General features: G+C 42.9%; 1 protein-coding gene and 1 long non-coding RNA gene across 2 annotated transcripts; one reads left to right on the forward strand and one right to left on the reverse strand.

The window, feature by feature from the left end:
- Positions 1 to 336: 336 nt before the first annotated feature.
- On the reverse strand, positions 337 to 16656 carry LOC308571888 (serine protease 27-like). Its single transcript, XM_081167507.1, has 6 exons — positions 16296 to 16656; positions 5985 to 6011; positions 4303 to 4465; positions 2788 to 3059; positions 1946 to 2115; positions 337 to 1455 (listed from the first exon to the last, which is right to left on the reverse strand). The coding sequence occupies exons 1-6, from the start codon at positions 16444 to 16446 to the stop codon at positions 1159 to 1161; spliced, it is 1080 nt and encodes a 359-aa protein (XP_081023633.1). The 5' UTR covers positions 16447 to 16656; the 3' UTR covers positions 337 to 1158.
- Positions 4990 to 5525, forward strand: LOC308571909. The gene is made up of 2 exons (XR_014001611.1): positions 4990 to 5071; positions 5215 to 5525. It is a non-coding gene; the product is annotated as an uncharacterized lncRNA (long non-coding RNA).
- Positions 16657 to 19553: the final 2897 nt, after the last annotated feature.

A 19553-nucleotide genomic window follows, 5' to 3' on the forward strand; every position in this document is an offset into this window, starting at 1 on the left:
CATCACAGTTTTTAATTACTTTGAAAGTTATTCTTTCCTCCTGAGAATTGCAGTTCTCTGAGGAAACACTGCCTAACAGACCATTATTCCCAAACTGCAACTCCCAGGTTACCATGACAATGAAATTGTCATAAAATCACTATAATTTTGTATTTCAGGTATACTTGAAAACATAAAGTGATGTGGGCAGATAGAAATAGATAAAGAGGGAGTAAAGGTAAGGATTCCTTGAAGCAACTCTTACACAAACCTGTTTCAAGCATACGTATTCCAAACAGACAGTTTTGTGATAGACTGAAATATGGACTTTTAAAATAGTCATAACACTAGCATCCTAAAGTTGAAACTTTTTTTTTTTAATGCATATTGTGATACACTGACCTGGGCAGGGGAAGGAGAGGTGAAGATAATGCTAATCTTTAGAAATTTGAATGTATCAAATACATTGATTACTTTGCTTTTCAACTTTGATCCAGTAAAAAGCAAGTTCAGTATCAGAGGTAGGAATTGGCATTTATCATGAGTCAGGCAGCTACCTCAGGTAGCTGATTTTCAGTGTCATGAAAAGTTTAAGACAGTATACAAAGCTGTTTTGCCTTAAAAAAAACAACAAGAAGTGGGGGAATCAGACAGCTGAGCGCTTTCTGTAGTTTGAGCCTCAATTAATTTGCCTCAGAGGTCCAACTCTGTCCCTTAAGGCAGGCATGTCCAAATTCCATTTCACAGGCCTTCATCAAATCTGACCCTCTTTGAAAAAAGTTTGGGCACCCCTGCCTTAAGGCATCACCCAACAGGCACATGATGATTCCATGATGATGCCCCCCTCCCCGTCCCAGCTACCCATGATTTCTGATTGCACCATACATATGTAAATGTTTTGTGGCAAGAAAGGAGACAGTGGCTAGTAGGGGTCATGAAAAAGGGTGTTGCATCCCACTGTTGAGAAGGAAGCACCAAACCATCTCTATGTCTGCAGAGGCATCCATGCGCTCACTGCATTTGTATCTCCCTGTGCAAGTGCTGCTCACGGCCAAGTGGATAGTAGTTATTAGAATCCTGGGCAGATGAAGTTAGGAGTGACCAAGAAATGGGAGAAAGATGAGATGAGAGGTAACCCTGCAGCACTTGACCACTTGTAACTTCTTTTTCCCACAGATCCTATGGCAAGATATGAATAAGGGTCCACACCAAAACCTGGAGCAGGGCAGTTATGAAGGCCTGTCCCCTCCCAACAGCTCCAGAAGTGCCTTGATTCCTGATCCTGGTGTTGTAACCCCTCCTAGGTTCAACAAATTCCAAATTGGGGATAATCCTGTGAATCCAGTCGTGGTATGCGGTAAGGCGGATGTACACGCCAGGGCGGTTCTTCTCAGCACAGCCTTCTCCCCAGCTGACAATACCAGCCAAGAGCCATTCCTGGTTTATCTTGCACATCAGTGGGCCACCAGAATCACCCTAGGCCAACACAAAGATGGGTGTTAGATGCATTTGTGATTCAGTGTGGCATGGTTGTTAGGAGGTGGGGAAACTTTCTCATACTTCCCAACAGTGCAGCTCTCAGCTTAGAAACTAAAGCAAAATGCATTTTACAAAGAAGCATATGTTGAGGGTGGAGAAGATGTTTGGGAATGCATAGTTTTTTGTGGGGAGGGGATGAGAACATGAGAAGAGCCCTGTTGGATCAGGCCAAAGGCCCATCTAGTCCAGCATTCTGTTTTTACAGGGGCCAATCAGATGCCCCAGGAAAGCCCACAAGCAGGACCCACAAGGGAAAAGGGAAAGGACCCCTGGACAGTTAATGTATGCCATCTCATGCAGTCTCTTTTCAATGGCGAGGCTGAATATCAAATGTCTTAAAGAATAATAGAATTGGATAGCAAGTGAGACAGGAAGGACCTTAACCATGTGGAACTGAAGGCAGGTCTTGATGAGAGAAATCCCTCACCTTACACGTGTCCTTCATACCCTCAGCATACCCGGCACACATCATGTCGTCCTGGATGGGTTTCTGGGGCAGGTTTGGTCCCATGTCAATACTATAGAGCCGTCTGCAGGTCTGAAGATCTATTATGGGTACCTGAAGCTTCTGGAGCTTCTTTGGAGAAGGCAGATCCTCTGAAGTGAAGAACATGGGATAGTGAAGCAGAAACATGGAGACACGGTTATCATTTTATTATATTTCATTTACCACTTGCACAATCCATTTGTGAGTTGGAAGGCACACCGTAAACAGATGTGCAAGAAGGTCAGTCAAGTATACCTTTAGGGTATAGATGCAATCAGCTGGAACAAAGTTTTTACTAGTTTCCAATTGTTGGGTAACATGCAAGACCAACCTTTACTTCTAGCATACTTACCAGGCTCCACATGTAAGTCAAGTTCCTAATTTTCTTCAAGCAGGCTGGGCGTTTGTAATATATTGGAGATGCTGGAGCGCAAAGCATCTGCTCTAGCACTGAGCTTCAGCTTTTCCCCTCCAGCACTCTGCTTCCCCCACTAGCCAATCAGATGCCTACAAGCAAGACACAAGGGCAGCAGCCTTCTCCCTCGGATCCCAGAATTAGCATACAGCCATCATGACTGCTAACCACTGATCACAGTATTTTTTTCAAAGCATTCATACGTATTCTCAGCAAATCCCATTACAAGGGAAAGGAAAGTTGGGGCACGGATCTTAGAAACAGGCTTTTTAGAGCAGGAAGGGTGCATCATTATTATTTTGCATTTTCCTGGACAAGAAAGGAAACCTTGTCCAGTTCTAACATTTTCCCCTCTCCCAGTACTCACGTCCTTCACTGATATCTCCCCAGCCAGTGACCCAGCACATCATGCCTGCAGGAAAGTCCACGTTGGGTGCGGGTACACAGATTGGGCTGATGTAATTGGTGAATCTCACTGGGAAGATCAGCCTCACCAAGGCGATGTCTCCGCTTGTGGCCTCCCCTGCATAGCGGGGATTCCTGATTATGTCTCCAACTCCTATGGACTGTTTGTGGGGCCAGGAATTCTCCAGTTTGTTGGCCCCTAGCAGCACAGAGTATTGGGAGAGATCACCTTCTCTGCAAGGGGATGGATGAAAAATTGCTATGAGGAACATTGTCGCCATTGCATACAATTTACTTGGCTGGGATCAGGAGGCTTTGGGATGCTACTAGACGCAGGGAAGCATTCAGACTATCTCAAATTTGCAACAACAACAAAAAGGAGGGCCACATTGGGCAAACCTGCACTTTAAGCCTGAGATGGTCCCATGGGCATTCTGATTCTGATTTCCCATTCTGCCTTTGTTCTGGGTACACTTTATCTGAAGCATCTTACAGCTAGGAAGCTTGCCAAGAGCAAAGTTTACCAGATCAAAACAAATCATCTTGCCAAACAATTCTTTCAGCTAATTAAAATAAGCCTTGCAGCAGTTGAGCTAACAGATTGGATCAGAGCTCCTTGTTAATTTTATGTCCTTGGGAAGTTCATTAAGATACCCAGTGCTATGTTTCTCAAAAAATAGGTGCCGGAACTAATCATGAACACCTCCCTCAATCTCTTAGAATGGCAATGGCACCCACCTGAGAGGTGCTGGAACTGATTTGCGATGAGTTCCAGCTGGGGAAAAAAGCCCTGAAAATACCTTTTGTTAAGGCACTTTAATAGAAACATGTGTCTATATCTCAGCTCTTTTGCAAACTAATCAAGATAACTGGTGCTGAACTTTAATACTTTATTCTTAAGCCTGGGTCTGGAAAGCAGAATTTGCAGGACCTTATAAGCTTTAACATACTGTGAAACATTAAAACAATATGAAGCTGCCTCATAATCTTTGCCTTCAGTTTATTTTTAGAAACAGAAATGCAGTGGATGTATAAATTAAAATATGCAACCTGGTTTCCAAGGAATAGGAATGCTGAGTGGGGAATTACAATGGTCAGGAGAGAAATTCAGCAGAGATTATTTTTGAAAGATAGATGACCAGGGTTGTAGTCTATAGACAACTGGATTCTTTGCCTTGGACATAATCTGCATTACCCCCAAGACTGTAGTCTAACACAGAGACCTGCAGGGCTTGGGCCAGGATATCCAAAGGATGACACATCTTCAGGCGAACCTATCTATATATTGAAAACAGCCTATATCTTCTGGGCTTTTCTTATAGTTCCCACAACATCTGAGATGACATGGATGACACAGAGAACAGGGCCTTTTCATTGGGGGGTGCAGTTATAGGATAGTCTCCCACCTGACTTGTAAAGAGTCTTGGGCTCAGTGGACTGCAGGTGGGAGGAAAAGAGCCATTTCTGGGTTACTCACGGTGGGAAGCAATGTGCTGCGGTCACAATCCAGTCATGGGTTATCAAAGCCCCTCCACAGATATGCTTGCCCATCTTCTTCACACTGACCTGCCATGGCCATTCACCTTCCACAGAGTCCTCACCCCCAACATTTCTATTCAGGGTGATTGGTCGCCCACATACTAGGAAAAGAAAGAGATGGGCGGGGTTAAACTCAACACTGGGAGCAATCTGTTCTGCACACTGCACATCTGGCTAAGTCAACACACTCCTTAAGAACAGGAGAGCAGCCCTGCTGGATCTGACAAAAGGCCAAATCTGGCCCAGCATCCTGTTCTCTGAGTGATCATCTGAGGCCTTAGTTGCATCACTCCTAGATTACTGTTGTGTTCTATTTGGGGTTGCCTTTGAAAAGCTCCAAGAACTCCAAAAGGTCTAGAATTCAGTGGGCCAACTGTTAATAGGGGCCCACCTGCTGGGTACATGTGCTTCTCTTGCTAAGGCAATGGCACTGGGTTCCAGTTTGTTTCTGAGCCTAATTCAAGTGCTGGTGATGATACTGAAAGCCTTTCAGAGATTGGAATGGTGATATTTTCAATGGATGCCTTCTTGTGTGACCAGAGGTTTAAAATCACTCATGGAGGAGTGGGGAATGGAAAATTTGTGGAGGGATACTGGTTTTATTTCCATTTTTTCCAAAGTCTAGACAATGCATTTTGCAAAGGAAGTAGATTTGGCACATGTCTACATCTTGTGTCTAATATGCGGCGCAGCCTATGAACTGGAAAGTAAGTTCCACTGACAAGAGGGCTTAAACACAGGCAAGTGTGTAAAGGGATTGCAGTCTTATTCTATTTCTGCCAGGCACAAAGAGGGGAAAAGGATAACACAGAGCACTGAACTGCGTCACCTTACTATGTTTCATTTTCAGATTGATTTTGTTTCAGCCACGAGACCTCGTAAGCTTGCTTTTAAAGACACTACAAGATTCTCAGCATTCTGAATTTTGCATCAAACTTCAAATTTAACAGGTGTGAGGGACTGATGTTGCCCTAACTGAAAAGACAACCTTTGTGGGAACAACAAAGGGGAGACCAAGACCTCTCCCATGTTTTGAACATAGGAAGCTGCCTTATATCAAGAGATGAAAGGCGTTGAAACCATCTACCCCAACTATGGAGACCAAATTCCATGCTAAAACAACTTTTAAGAAGTAATGGTGGTGTAATCTAGACACATATTTAGTGAAATAAGTGAAAATGCTTTTTTTTAACGTTTTGAAAAATATATTGAATTTGCCATAGCTCACCATCACCATCTACTGTCACATTTGTATAATGCACTTTACAGCACACTTAAAACATTTTATTTGCAGCTGTATAGCTGAGTCCTGGGTTTCCTGTGCTCATAGGGAATTTGTTGCATCCCAATAGAAAGATTTGCACTTTTAGCCTTGTCATAGGTGACCTCTAAACCCAGGATCTAAGGTACATCTGTAGTAGAGAAGCAGGATGTGGATGTCCATATTGTGTTGCTTAGTGGGGTCCCCTGGAATGTACAAGACATGGACGGACAATCTGTTGCTTTCCAATTCCCATTATACCTGACCATTGCCCACACCAGAAACATCTGGAGGGCCATAGGTTGCTTATCCCCAGAACCCAGCGTAAAAGGTTAAAAAGTCTGATGATAAAAACTTACCCCAATGGGAACGGGTCATATGATAACCTGCAACAGAAAGAGGAGGAATCAACAGGGACAACTGTGACCCAGGGCTTAAAGCTAAAGATACACAATCAAAAACCAGAAGTAATCACAGGACTTTTATTCCAAGAAGAAAATAATTGGGGGGGGGATTGGATTGCCCCAAATATCCTCCCCAGCTCCTGCTGCTGAGACTGCTTTTTTAAATCTCCCCCACCTCCCCAGGCACTGTGCTTAAACCTTGTACCTAAGCCTTGGTGTGAAATGGACAGGAGGAGACATGATCTCCATCTTGCAGCTCTCAGACAAGGGCAAGCAGTGGGAACACAAGATGCTGGCCAATAAGATGTCAACTGAATGTGAATGGCATCAGCCAATGCACTGTTGGAGGAGAGCACAGCTGATCTAATAACTGAACTGCACAGTGTTTCATGGGAAGTGTTTCCTACTAAAAGAAAGGGGGCACTCCTTAAGTTTGTAGATATCAAATTAATATCATTTAATGATGTAATGAAAGGAGCACATGAAGTTGCCTTGACAGAAGACGCTTTGTCCATCTTGCCCAGTTTTTCCTTTGCTGTCAGAGATGCTTCAGGGATGTGGTCCACCATGTCTTTTCTCCAAATCATGGTAATAGTGCACTTGCAATTTCAGTGTTTTTGTTTTAACGTTTTGCTCAATGCTTTACTGGATATTTATTGCATTTTGATATTGTGTACTGACTTGTTTTTGCTTGCAGTTTTATTATTGCAGCTTGTGTGAACTACTTAGAGTTTTTGTTATATCAAGCAGTATATAAGATATTAAATTTGGGTTGACTGAGGTGCAGCACAATTACATAGCTAAACAGATTTAGCTATGCACTGACATCACTGAGGGCAAATGAGGACAACTGAGATGCAGGGCAGTGTTTCCTGAATTAGTCACCCTGAATTAGTCCACCCTGTCAGGGAGCACACAGCAAGTCTGTTGACATCACAATAAATTTGAATTGCAAATCTTTGCCTGGAAGTTTCTTCTTGGAATTCCTGAAACAATAGCTGGTTTGAAGATCATCCTCTCCCAGAAAATTAGGCACTTACCTGATTACCATTAGGGATCTGAAATATGCCTATCAATTGTATACCTTTCAAGCTAAAAAGAATCCAGTGCTAGAAAACCTTTCATTTTAAGTATAGCATTTTCTCTCTAAATATATATCCCAGTTACATCCAACCATTGTGGTACTTTCTGATTACAAGAAATGCACACAATCTAATTCATTCCAAATCATATATAATTGCTTTTTTAAAAAATTATGATATATGTTAACTAATCACCTGTGTCTGACATAACCAAAAATGTAATCAATCCTAATCAATTTATTATAACATGTAATCACCATTGATTGTCTGGTATAATGTATTTTGTTTTACATTGGAAAGGAAGCCAAGGATTCAGGTAGGAGAGTCTATGTGCTTTACTCCCTCTACCACCAGGACAGTTTACAGTTTCTCAGTTTCAGTTCACAGAAACAGTAGCAGTAAAAACTATATAGGCAAAATACTATATGCACGGAGCTAGGGTTGCCATACATCCAGAATTTTCCAGACATAGCTGGTATTCAGCCCCCTTAAGCAGCATCCAGGCGAAAATCACTGAAATGTCCAGGAAATTCTGACATATGGCAGCCCATGTCAGTAGTGTAGATGTTGGTGATTTTCATTTGAAAATTAGCTCAAAAATATATTTTTTGTTGAGATTTTACCAAAAACTTTTTAAAAAATAAAAAAGAAAAGTTCGACAACTTTGCTGAAAAAAGGACAAAAACCTTTGTGGATGGATTTTCACTTTTTGAAATATGCCAACCCTACACTGAGCCCTCTGTACCAATTGCATTTCTATGGTCTGAGTATCTGCCTATCAGCCATACAGCTCCATGGACTTAGCCCCTTCTCATGCTAACTAGCAAGAATATGCATTTGTTAGGTTTGGCTGCTAACCCACGGTCAGGCCCAAGAAAGATCTGTGCACTTTGCCCATAACCACCAGGTCAAACTTCCATGTCAAATTATGTCAGGCTGCACGAATGCCGAATCTGACAAATAAATTACAGGTAGGATGCCTTAAACTAGGAAAAAGATTTAAGTTGGGCATTACTAACTGAGGCACATCAATTGCAGGGATCTGCTTTGACCAGGACTCCTTCTGAGACAACGTTTTGAATGTGCACTGCGAATTTGTCAGTTTCAGTTTCTCATTTTTTCATTGTTCAGCTCTCCACATTTCTGCAACAGTTTGTGAAAATTCATCAGCATTTTAGTGCAAATTTATCCTACTATACACAGTTTTATATGTAATTATGCCCAATAAACATAGTTTTGCACAGCTTTCCAGAATATAATGTAGTTTTGTATGCGATTCTCAGTAGTATATGCAGATTTTTCCTGATGTGCAACATATGCAACCTCAGTTAAGATTAGTAAACTAAAAGGGATGCAATTAATTGACGGATATTCCTAATCAGACAAGCAGCTCTAATATATCTCACACATGCAGAGTCAAAACCCACCATCTTAATATTCATGATTTCACATCATCCTAATCCATTCGTCAGCCAGAACTATCTTTCTCAACACAAATTGAATCTTGCTTTAGGTTTTTTGTTTTCCAGTTTGCTTTTTTTTTGCTTTGTTACAATGGGAGAAATAAGGGTGTGCCGTTCTGTGAGATTAGTGATTTCCCAACCCATGGCAAAGCCACAGATACAAGATGGGAAAGGGTGAGGTGTGCAGTCACATCCAAAGACAGGATGACTAAGGTGATCCACAAGCTGCTAACAAAATCTCCCAAGCAACAGAAAGGTTGGAAGGTTATATAGAACTTGGGAGTGCCATATCCCTTGGAGGTTTGGGCTGTGGCGTGCACTAGCATGCAGTTCTTTCAGGCGGGGGGGGGGGAGGAAGGGGTGAAAGAGGGTGGATATGTGCATACACCTTTATCCATTGATTTGTACAGGGGCAGTCCAGCTGTGGTTGGACTGCAACTCCCATCATCCCTGGCCATTGGCCATTCTGGCAGGGGCTTGTGGGAGATGTAGTCCAACAGCCTCTGGAGACTACAACATTGGCTACCCCTGGATTAGCACTACACAAATGAGTCTCAGGCTCCCAGATCACCTCCCTTTTGCACTCCCCTGCTCCTCCTCTGGCATGGTCACAAGGACAAGAGCAAAACCATGTGCAAATGTAATCACAGTTTGACATTTGACCCATCCAAGAATAAATCATGCTTAGCTTAAACTTTGATTTGCCTAGAAAAAGCCAACTTCAAATCTGTTATTATTTGTATGGTATATGAATACCACCCAAATTCATGAGGAGGACAACAGAAGAACGAAAGCATAAGATGTGCTAAGTGGGAGCAAATTATTTAAACACTGTATTTAAACTAAATTCAAGGGAAGTGGAATCTTCCCTTGAACCTTGGCACCCTTATGTCAGATGAGTTGAAGAGCAAATGTATCTAGTGCAATTAGCTTGGTGTTCAGTATTCATTAGTTCAATTAGTGCCAGACTTTGAATTCATTAAACTGATGCCATGGAATGTTTAAAAACCACTCTCCCAACCTCAGGATTAAATTACAGCTTGTCAATCATGTGGTCACGGAGCTATTTAACCTGCCATAGAGGAGCAAGCGAACAAATAAAGTTATATCAGATCTAATTATGGAAATCATCATTAGCTAATTAACCATCCATTTCTTCAGCATAAAGGTTTTAGCTTGAAGACTTCACAGTGGAGTTTCACAACAAGGAAGCCTGCATCATATAATAATTTGCAGACAACTGTAGCAATAAATACAATGAAAATTTTATTCCCAAGTATTTATTTATTTATTGCTGCCTCCCACTTCCATGTGGGCCTATTGATGCTACATATGTAAACTGGTTTGACAGTCATTCCCAGGGGAATCCCTGGGAACTTCAATTCTGTGAAAAGAAACTAGGGGACTCCAGTGGCAGACTCATCAAACTACAACTTTTGCAGGAAAATATTCATGGCTGTAGGATTTTCCTGGAAGCTTCTTCAACAACCATTCTGTCCTAGATCAAAGGGTAATGATATCCACCAGTAGAAAGTACTATCACCTCCTTCTCCTTCTTATTTGGTGCCCATGGCAACTATATTGTTTTGACACCCATGACACTTTTATCAAGATATGAGTACCAGCATCTCATTTTTTTTCCGAGAGAGAGAGAGAGAGAGAGAGAGAGAGAGAGTACTGCATAAATCATTCAGGACCAGAATCACAGACACATTATCCGCACCCCATATGCACACAATCCATACATAATTAATCCAATCAGCCACACCACCCAGATTGGCACACAGCACACTCAAGAAGTCCTCAAACAGCTTATCCCATAATCTTTTGGACTATCATGTAACATTCCCAGAAACCTCACACACCCTTCTTTTTCCAAATAGCTCCACCCATATGTGTGCAGCTGGGAATTCATGAAAGCAAGGGTCACCAAGAGTAGCAAATTCTCTATTTCAGGGCTAGGCAGGTCTCAATATTATTATTATTATTATTATTATTATTATTATTATTATTATTATTATTATTATTATTATTATTATTACTTATACACTGCTCTTCATCTGAAGATCTCAGGTTGGTTCACAGCATAAAAATACAAAATAAAAACACAAAATACATATTAAAACCAGAACAAAATAAACCCATAATCTCCTCCCTCTCTCACACACACACACATTTAAAAGGACATAGAATGCTAATCAGCCCAAGGCCTGGCAGAAGAGAAACACCAAAAGATGTATAATGAAGGCGCCAGATGAATCCCCCTGGAGAGATGGGGAACCACTCCACAAATGGGGAACCACTCCAGAAAAGGCCTGATCTCATGTTGCCACCCTCCAGACCTCTCATGAAGGAGGCACATGAAGAAGAGCCTCAGCTGATGATCGCAGGGTCCAGGTCATCTCATATGGGGAGAAGCGGTCTTTCAAGTATTGCAGTCCTGAGCCATTTAACATCAAAGCCAGCACTATTAATTGGGCCTAGAAACTAATTGGCAGCCAGTGCAATTCGGCCAGGATTGGTGTAATATTCTCAAACTGCCCTGCCCCAGTGAGCCATCTGGCCACTGAATTCTTCAGCAGCTGATGTTTCCGAACCATTTTATACAGCCCAAGGTGTAACGCATTGCAGTAATCTAGCCTACAGGTTACCAGAGCATAGATAACAGAAATTAGGCTAATCCTGGCCAGATGGGGGTACAGCTGGGCCGCCAACTGAAGTTGATGGAAGTCACTCCGGGCCACTTAGACCACCTGAGCCTCAAGTGACAGCAAAGGATCCAGAAGGACCCACAAACTATGCATCAAGAGCAGGTACCCACGTGGTCTAGGGAACCACCCACTAACAGTGTCTCAGTCTTATCTGGATTGAGCTTCAGTTCGTTGGCTCTCATCCAGTCCATTACCGAAGCAAGGCAATGGTCCAGCACATCCACTGCCATAACTGCAGATGTAAAGGAGAAGTAGATCTTTGTGTCATCAGCATATTGCTGACAAAACTCCAGATAGCCCCACTTAGCAGTTTCATGTAGATGTTAAATAGCACAGGGGATAAAATTGAACCCTGAGGGAACCCATATTGAAGGCGCCACCTGGCTGAAGAGCACTGACCAAGCATCACCCACTGGAAATGACCATCCAAGTAGGACCAGAACTATTGCAAAGTGGTGCCACCCACCCCTAACTCAGCCACATCATCAGTGACTCCAAACATTTGCTCTGAGGGGTAAGAAATAGGCCTATCAATGGCTCTAAGGTCATGGCTCTAAAGTCATCCTTTCTCCTGGGCCGTGTCCAGAAAGTAGTGGTGGGGGATGAGTGTTCAGACCCCTGGGCTCTCACTTGTGGGGTGCCTCAGGGTTCCGTCCTCTCCCCCATGCTTTTTAATATCTATATGAAGCCGTTGGGAGAGATCATCAGGGGGTTTGGGCTGGGTGTTCATCAGTATGCAGATGACACCCAGCTCTACCTCTCCTTTAAATCAGAACCAGCGAAGGTGGTGAAGGTCCTGTGTGAGTGCCTGGAGGCTGTTGGAGGATGGATGGCAGCTAACAGATTGAGATTGAATCCTGACAAGACAGAAGTACTGTTTTTGGGGGACAGGGGGCGGGCGGGTGTGGGATTCCCTGGTCCTGAATGGGGTAACTGTGCCCCTGAAGGACCAGGTGCGCAGCCTGGGAGTCATTTTGGACTCACAGCTGTCCACGGAGGCACAGGTCAAATCTGTATCCAGGGCAGCTGCTTACCAGCTCCATCTGGTACGCAGGCTAAGACCCTATCTGCCCACAGACTGTCTTGCCAGAGTGGTGCATGCTCTAGTTACCTCCCGCTTGGACTACTGCAACACGCTCTACGTGGGGCTACCTTTGAAGGTGACCCAGAAACTGCAATTAATCCAGAATGTGGCAGCTAGACTGGTGACTGGGAGTGGCCACCGGGACCACATAACACCGGTTCTGAGAGATCTGCATTGGCTCCCAGTACGTTTCCAAACACAATTCAAAGTGTTGGTGCTGACCTTTAAAGCCCTAAACGGCCTCGGTCCTGTATACCTGAAGGAGCGTCTCCACCCCCATCGTTCAGCCCGGACACTGAGATCCAGCGCCGAGGGCCTTCTGGCAGTTCCCTCATTGCGAGAAGTAAGGTTACAGGGAACCAGGCAGAGGGCCTTCTCGGTAGTGGCGCCTGCCCTGTAGAACGCCCTCCCAGCAGATGTCAAAGCAATAAACAACTATTTTACTTTTAAAAGACAACTGAAGGCAGCCCTCTTTAGGGAAGTTTTTAATGTCTGATGCTGTACTGTTTTTAATATTCAGTTGGAAGCTGCCCAGAGTGGCTGGGGAAACCCAGCCAGATGGGCGGGGTATAAATAAATTATTAATTATATTATATTATATTATATTATATTATATTATATTATATTATATTATATTATATTATATTATATTATATTATATTATATTATATTATATTATATTATATTATATTATATTATATTATTATATTATTATTGAAATTCCATGTTCTGTGGCAGCAAAATCTGGACACCAGATGCTAGGGACAACCTGATAAGGATGGCTTCCAAATGAGGGCATTTGCAGCCCTACCTGAAAAGGCCAGGGGTTGAATCTTGGACCTTCTGCACACAAAGCGGGTGGTCTCCCACTGAGCTACAGCACTTTTCCTCGTCTCAGCCATCTTTTAGGATCAGCAGGATGGGCCCCTTCTTAAGCTTCACATTTGTACATCAGGATGGCAACTGGCCAGGAGATGAGGAAACCAATCTAGCCTAGCTTGCTATTATGCCTTGAAGCAGTTGTTTGATATGCCGAAATCAGCAACTGGTGTTTGTTTTTTCCAGGCAGTAGAGATAAGCATTATCACCTGCTAGCTGGTGTTGATCCAGCCTGCTCCTGAAGTGATGCTCCCGGGGCCAGTTCAGAACTTGGCAACATACTTTCTGCCCATTTCTAACAAAGGAGGAAGCACTAGGCAGGCTTAACCACATATCACCATAAACGGTGTGTTGTAGGAGAAAGAGAGATGGTGACCAAAGAAGTTTAGTCTGTGTGAAATGCTCTCTGGTATCAACCTCCCTTTCTCACTCTCTTCTTCTTTCTGTGCATCCACATGTAAACACTGCAGTTGTTAGGACATCAATGGTCTCAATTCCCTTCCATATGCAAGATGACACAGGGTGGGAAGGAGGGTTAGCTCAAAGTTTGAGATGGACTCCCTCTGTTAGTGGGCTTACCTGGCTGCAGTAGCAGTGACCCAAACAGGACTGGGCAGCCGTGTCTAGCCACCCTTTTTAATCACCCACAATGCTTCAGAATGATGCTAAATAGGGGGAAATTATAAGGGTTGTTATACGATCCATGTACACCCACCTCACCTAGCACTGGAATTTCCAAAGACCATATGACTACCATCCCTTTCATTACATTCTTCCATAATCAGTAACTTGCTAGTTTTATGATGGGATGGGGGGGGAATTGATTCAGTTTGTATTTAAAGGCATGTCTACCCAGTTTGCACTTTCTGAAACAAGATATGGACTGGAGAACAGCCATCCTTTGAAATTAGCTTTTCTCCTTTTTTCTTTTTCTTTTTTTTGCAATGCAGTTCTCGAGCCAAGTAATGTGCACAGAAATGCAGGTGTGCATATGAATGCACATATTAGTGGAAATGCATACAAAATGCATATGGGGCAAAGTTGCTTTGCAAAAAATGTGTATATTAGGCAAAATTGCACACAAAAGTGTGTTATGGTAGCATAAAATAGCACTAAAATGTTGAAAGCCGTTGTGGAAATGTGGAGAATTGAAAAATACTCTTCCCTATTCTCAATATAATTGTAGTTTTTATATCAATGGTTTTTGTTGGTTGTTTTTAAAATAAAAAATATAAAACAAACATATTTTTACAGATTTGCATATCTCAAGGAGGCACTTTGTTTCAAAATAGGATACAGAGATCAGTAGCAAATATAAATGCAAACATAACAAGGAACTAGCAATAAAAAGAATAACTGGGTTGGAGAGGGGAGGGGAAAGAGGATACTGTCAGGAGCATCTTTACGGAATTCTCAGGCTGATAAAGGCTAAAAGTTTAAAAAGTCACATTACAAACCCATACAGCAATGTGCATTGAGAGTTTGTGTGGAAGAGGAGAGAGGTACAGAATGGTTTACTGCATTGTCTCAGGGAAGCCATATACTTTGAAAAGTTGGATGTGGACTCAGAATGCAAGAGTCATCTTTTACATATTGAATAAAATCATACCATGGGGGGGGGGGAATGTCTTGCTTTGTCCTCTCGCTACTTAGCTTATGAGTGAGTTTCCTAGTAAACCTACTTGCTGGAAGTGTGGCCCCTAGTAAATCTGTCCAGTATCTAGCAATAATATTTCAAGCAGCAATTAACATCAAGAGGCAGAAAAACTAAATGTATAATTATTGTTAATTGTTAAGTCTAATTTTAGTTTTTCTGCCTCTTGATGTTTTCCTCCGTGGTCTCCTACTGTTGTTTTGTTTTAATGATGTATCATTGCACTCTCTTATTATGTGTGTGTGCGCGTGCGCATGTATTCTTTTTTGTAATGTGCTTTGGTTATTATTTTAATAGAAAAGTGAGATATAAATAAAAAGAAAGTGAGATATAAATAAAAAGAAAAGTAATCAACACACCCACTCGGTATCACTACCATAGAGTCGAATTAGGAAAAGCAGGAGCCTTTCCACAGTGGGTCAAGAGAGACTTTTCTCCTGTGTGCCACCCTCCCCCCAAAAAAACAAAAACACACACAGCTTGTAAAAACAAAAACACACACACACAGTGTATCTGAAGAAGTGTGCATGCACACGAAAGCTTATACCAAGAACTAACTTAGTTGGTCTTTAAGGTGCTACAGGAAGGAATTTTTTTATTTTGACACACAGCTTGGCCGCACTAACCTAATTACTCCAGAATCATTTGGCAACTACTGGTTCTGTACTAAAAATCATAGCTTAGAATTCATTCTTTGGCCCTAACCACGCACTAGAAGGACAGAAATATCATTTTTGATCATCATTTAATCACTCTGTTCATTAAGAATAATAAAAACGAAGCTGGCTAAAGGATCACTTTTCTAAGGATCTTGAAGCCTTAGGTGTTTTGCCTCCCAAATTCACCACACCCGAAGTACTACTTTCCCCCCCAGGACTGGTGAAAGGATTCAGGAATCCTGGATCCTAGACGCACTCTTAGGTGTCTCGATCCCACAATCTTTGGTGGAACTCTCTTCCAAATGGGATCAGACAGGGGGACCCTCCCTGTTAAACTTCTGGCACCTACTGAATACTTTCTTATATTTCAGAAAGCACAGGCAAATAGGAAAGTACCTTATACCAAGTCAGACCATTGATCCATCTAGCTCAGTACTGTTTACACTGACTGGCAGCAGCTATCCAGGATTTCAGGCAGGCTGTCTCTGCCAACCCCACCTGGAGATGTGGGTGATTGAACCCGGGACCTTCTGCTCCCAAGGCAAGTGCTCTACCACTGAGCTATGATCCTTCCCCATAGAGCATTTTAAGGCATTTCTGATCTGATAGTTATTACCCGATTTGTTTTAATCTTTCTTGCATTTGTTGAGCTTGTTCTCTGCTGTTTAAGCAGTATATAAATTGTTGAAATAAAGGTGGCCTAAATGAATGCAATGGGAGCTTCTAACGCTTACCTCTGTCGGGTATTATCTGCTGGTCATTTTCACAAGAATTATATCCATAATGCCACTGCTTGCAGATCCCCCTTTGAATCATCAAGGCAGCCAAAATCAGTAGCAGAACTCCTGCGGTGCCGAATCTGGCTGCTCCTTGCTGTCTTGCCATGATTCTGGTTTTCTTTTTCTTTTGATTTCGGATCTGCTGTCACTCAGTCCTCCCCGAAGTGGGAGAGCGCGGCAAGAGGGATGCCCTCTGGGGTGACAGGGCTTGTTTCTCTCCAAGATGCAGATGCTTTAATACCTAGCCCTCAGAAGGGCGGGCACAATGTCACCAAACTGGTTTGACTGATGTGCTGGGTTGCGAGTGTGGCGTCTGGCAGCCAAGTGGGGAAGCCGGCTGATGAAGCCTAAGATATCCATCCAGAGAATCCAGCCAGCTGTGCTCCTGCATCCCTGGAGGATGTGCCAGTACCTGGTGGAGAAATGGTATCCAGGAAGATATAAGAGGTGGAGAAATGGCAAAGCCAGAAAGATATAAGAGGCTGCTTAATCCAAACCACAGCTCTTGGAAAAGATGGGGCTGATTCTATGGGCCAATTAGCCTTCAATACATCCATGTGTTGAGGAACAGGAGGGTGAGGTTAGTAGATTAGAAATTATATGTAGGAGGTAAATAACTCCTGCTGAACCTCTATTAGCAAGGAGTTCCACAACAATGAGCCTGCCTCAATGAAAGCTTGGCCTCTGGTAAAGGCCAGTTGAACTTCAGGGACATGATGAGTATACACTGGTACCTCGGGTTAAGTACTTAATTTGTTCCGGAGGTCCGTTCTTAACCTGAAACTGTTCTTAACCTGAAGCACCACTTTAGCTAATGGGGCCTCCTGCTGCCGCCGCACCACCGAAGCCAGATTTCTGTTCTTATCCTGAAGCAAAGTTCTTAACCTGAAGCACTATTTCTGGGTTAGCAGAGTCTGTAACCTGAAGCGTATGTAACCCGAGGTACCACTGTATTCCGTCCTTCATCCTAGGGTGACTTGCAAGAATAAATACATAGTACCTCGTTCCCTATAGGCTAGCTAGATCACAGAGATTGACAGGGGCTGAGCTTTAGGAGGTGTTTCTGGCTCCCAAAATCAAATCTCTATAATCAGAATTCAGTGCATTAGCCCCTGCATGACGGAACACCTGCCCAGTGGAGGTGAAACAGATGCCAACATTGAACGGATTTTGATGTGCTGCAAAAACATTTTCATTTCTGAAACATTAACTTGTCCGGTCACTTTTAGTACTCTACTGTTTCATTTATGAGGTAAATTATTCTGTATTTTATTTTGTTGCAAATTGCTTAGAGATCTATGTTTATGGTGGATTCGTAAATGCTTTAAATGTGCACATACAACAATCAGTAATAAAAAGAAAAGAAAATCAAGAATATAGTAAAACAGAGCATTGGTCACTTTTCCAGCCACCCAGCCATCCTTCTACATAAAAAATGAAAATAATAATCCTGACAGAACAGGCAGGTTTTTAGCTGGCCCCTGACGCTAAACACAGTTGGTGTCCAAGGGAAGCACATTCCATAGACTGAGAGTTGGCCAACCATCAGCTTTGCGGTTTTCTGTGGTGTTTTCTGCACTCTGATGGAGCTGGAGCTGTTGATTTTTTGCTCTGCTGTGGCTGCTGCCACTCTCCCATTGAGTTTTGCAAATAGGCTGTTGCTTAGTTGAAAGCCTCCGAGATCCGCTATCAGGTGCACGGCATGTGGGCGAACCGTTACGGCGTGCTGCCTTTGTTTCTCCATGATCTGCCCGGCGATAAATATTCAACATCATGGTTTTGTTATCATGTATCGGTTGGATTATTGCAATGTTCTAATTGATATGTCTGGCTATATTGCGTCTACTGTATATATGAGACGGAGAGACAGAAGTATCTCTCTATCTGTGGTTTCTCTAACAGGAACTAAGACATAAAAGAAAAAAGAAAATACATGTGATGTTTCCTTATCCCTCAAGAAATCTGGCTCTTCAGGGAACGAGGTTTAGCTTTTACCGTAGGGTTACAAAGATTGGAATCAATGGCATTACCTTGATGGATCTCTATCTGGCAGGACTCATTTCTCATCCTAAATTAACATGCCTGAAATGTTAAACAAAAAGTCTCTCTATGCTATGCTGAAAGCATAGTCATGTGCTTTCCCAGAACATCAACCAACTGCTGCCAAGGGTGTTCTACTAGCAAGTCGGGCCACTTGAGATGTTCTATATCAGGGGTAGGCAACCATTTGTCTGTCAGTGGCCACATTCCCTCAGGGGTAATCTGCCAGTGGCCTCTTGCCAATAAGGGGGAAGACTGCAGCCAGAGGTGGGTGGAGCATCGTTCTTGCTAGCCAGAGGTCTGATATGATATCTTGTAGAAGGTTTTTGAAATTAGGCCTAAGGCTGTAGGTTGGCCAACCCTGATCTAGGTGGATCAGCCAAAGTAGAATTTCAAGCTTCTGATTTCTCAGCAGGCATAAAGGAAGTTGTCCTTTCATCTCCACACACACACACACACACACACTTCTGTATGACTCTGCCATATACAGAATCATTCCAGTGCTTTCTTTCTACTAAAAAAAAAGGTTAGGGGTACTCTCATTTTCCCACTCATATTGAAATACTGCCCCTCAATGAGGCCAATCTTAGATTCACAAAATGTTTAGGGGTATGTGTACCCCTGCATACGCCCAGAAAAAAAAGCACTGAATCAATCTATTGGGCTATCTAGACCGGGACTGCTTTACTTGGACTGGTAGTGTTTCTCTAGGGCAGCCTTCACCAAATTGGTGCCCCCCCAGAAGTTTTAGACAACAACCAGACTCAGCTCCATTACATAAAATTCCAGAGCACAATTTAAGGGCACAGGAGCATGTTGAAGTTAAGCAAGACCACCCAAGGAACTGTGCACACACTGACTTCAGTTCCATGATGGCAGAAAGGAGAGGCAAAGATGTAAGACATAAATAAAAGCATAACTCTCAGAAGATTCGTGCGATCAGTTCAGAAGCTTTGGGGCCAAACTTGTGAAAATATTTTTGGGATTGAATCTTCTGTGGTTTTGATTAAGGACAACTGCATAGGGGCGGGTGTGGGGTGCTGAATCAGAGTGGAGCCATTGCACTGAAAGGGAGGCAGGTAAGAAAAATGAGAGCCCTGTTGGCTCCAGCCAAAGCCCTGTCTAGACCAGCATGCTGTTCCCCACAGTGGCCAAGCCAGATGCCCACAAGCA

This window comes from Podarcis bocagei (genome assembly GCF_964188305.1).
Source record: "Podarcis bocagei genome assembly, chromosome: 13".
Classification (NCBI taxonomy): Eukaryota; Metazoa; Chordata; class Lepidosauria; order Squamata; family Lacertidae; genus Podarcis; species Podarcis bocagei.

Coding starts and splice junctions, on each gene's coding strand:
- LOC308571888 (XM_081167507.1), bottom strand. CDS start 16,446: ATGGCAAGACAGCAAGGAGCAGCCAGATTCGGCACCGCAGGAGTTCTG. Junction 4,466..5,984: donor TATGACCCGTTCCCATTGGG/GTAAGTTTTTAT, acceptor TTCTTTTCCTAG/TATGTGGGCGACCAATCACC. Junction 3,060..4,302: donor GCAGCACATTGCTTCCCACC/GTGAGTAACCCA, acceptor ATCCCCTTGCAG/AGAAGGTGATCTCTCCCAAT.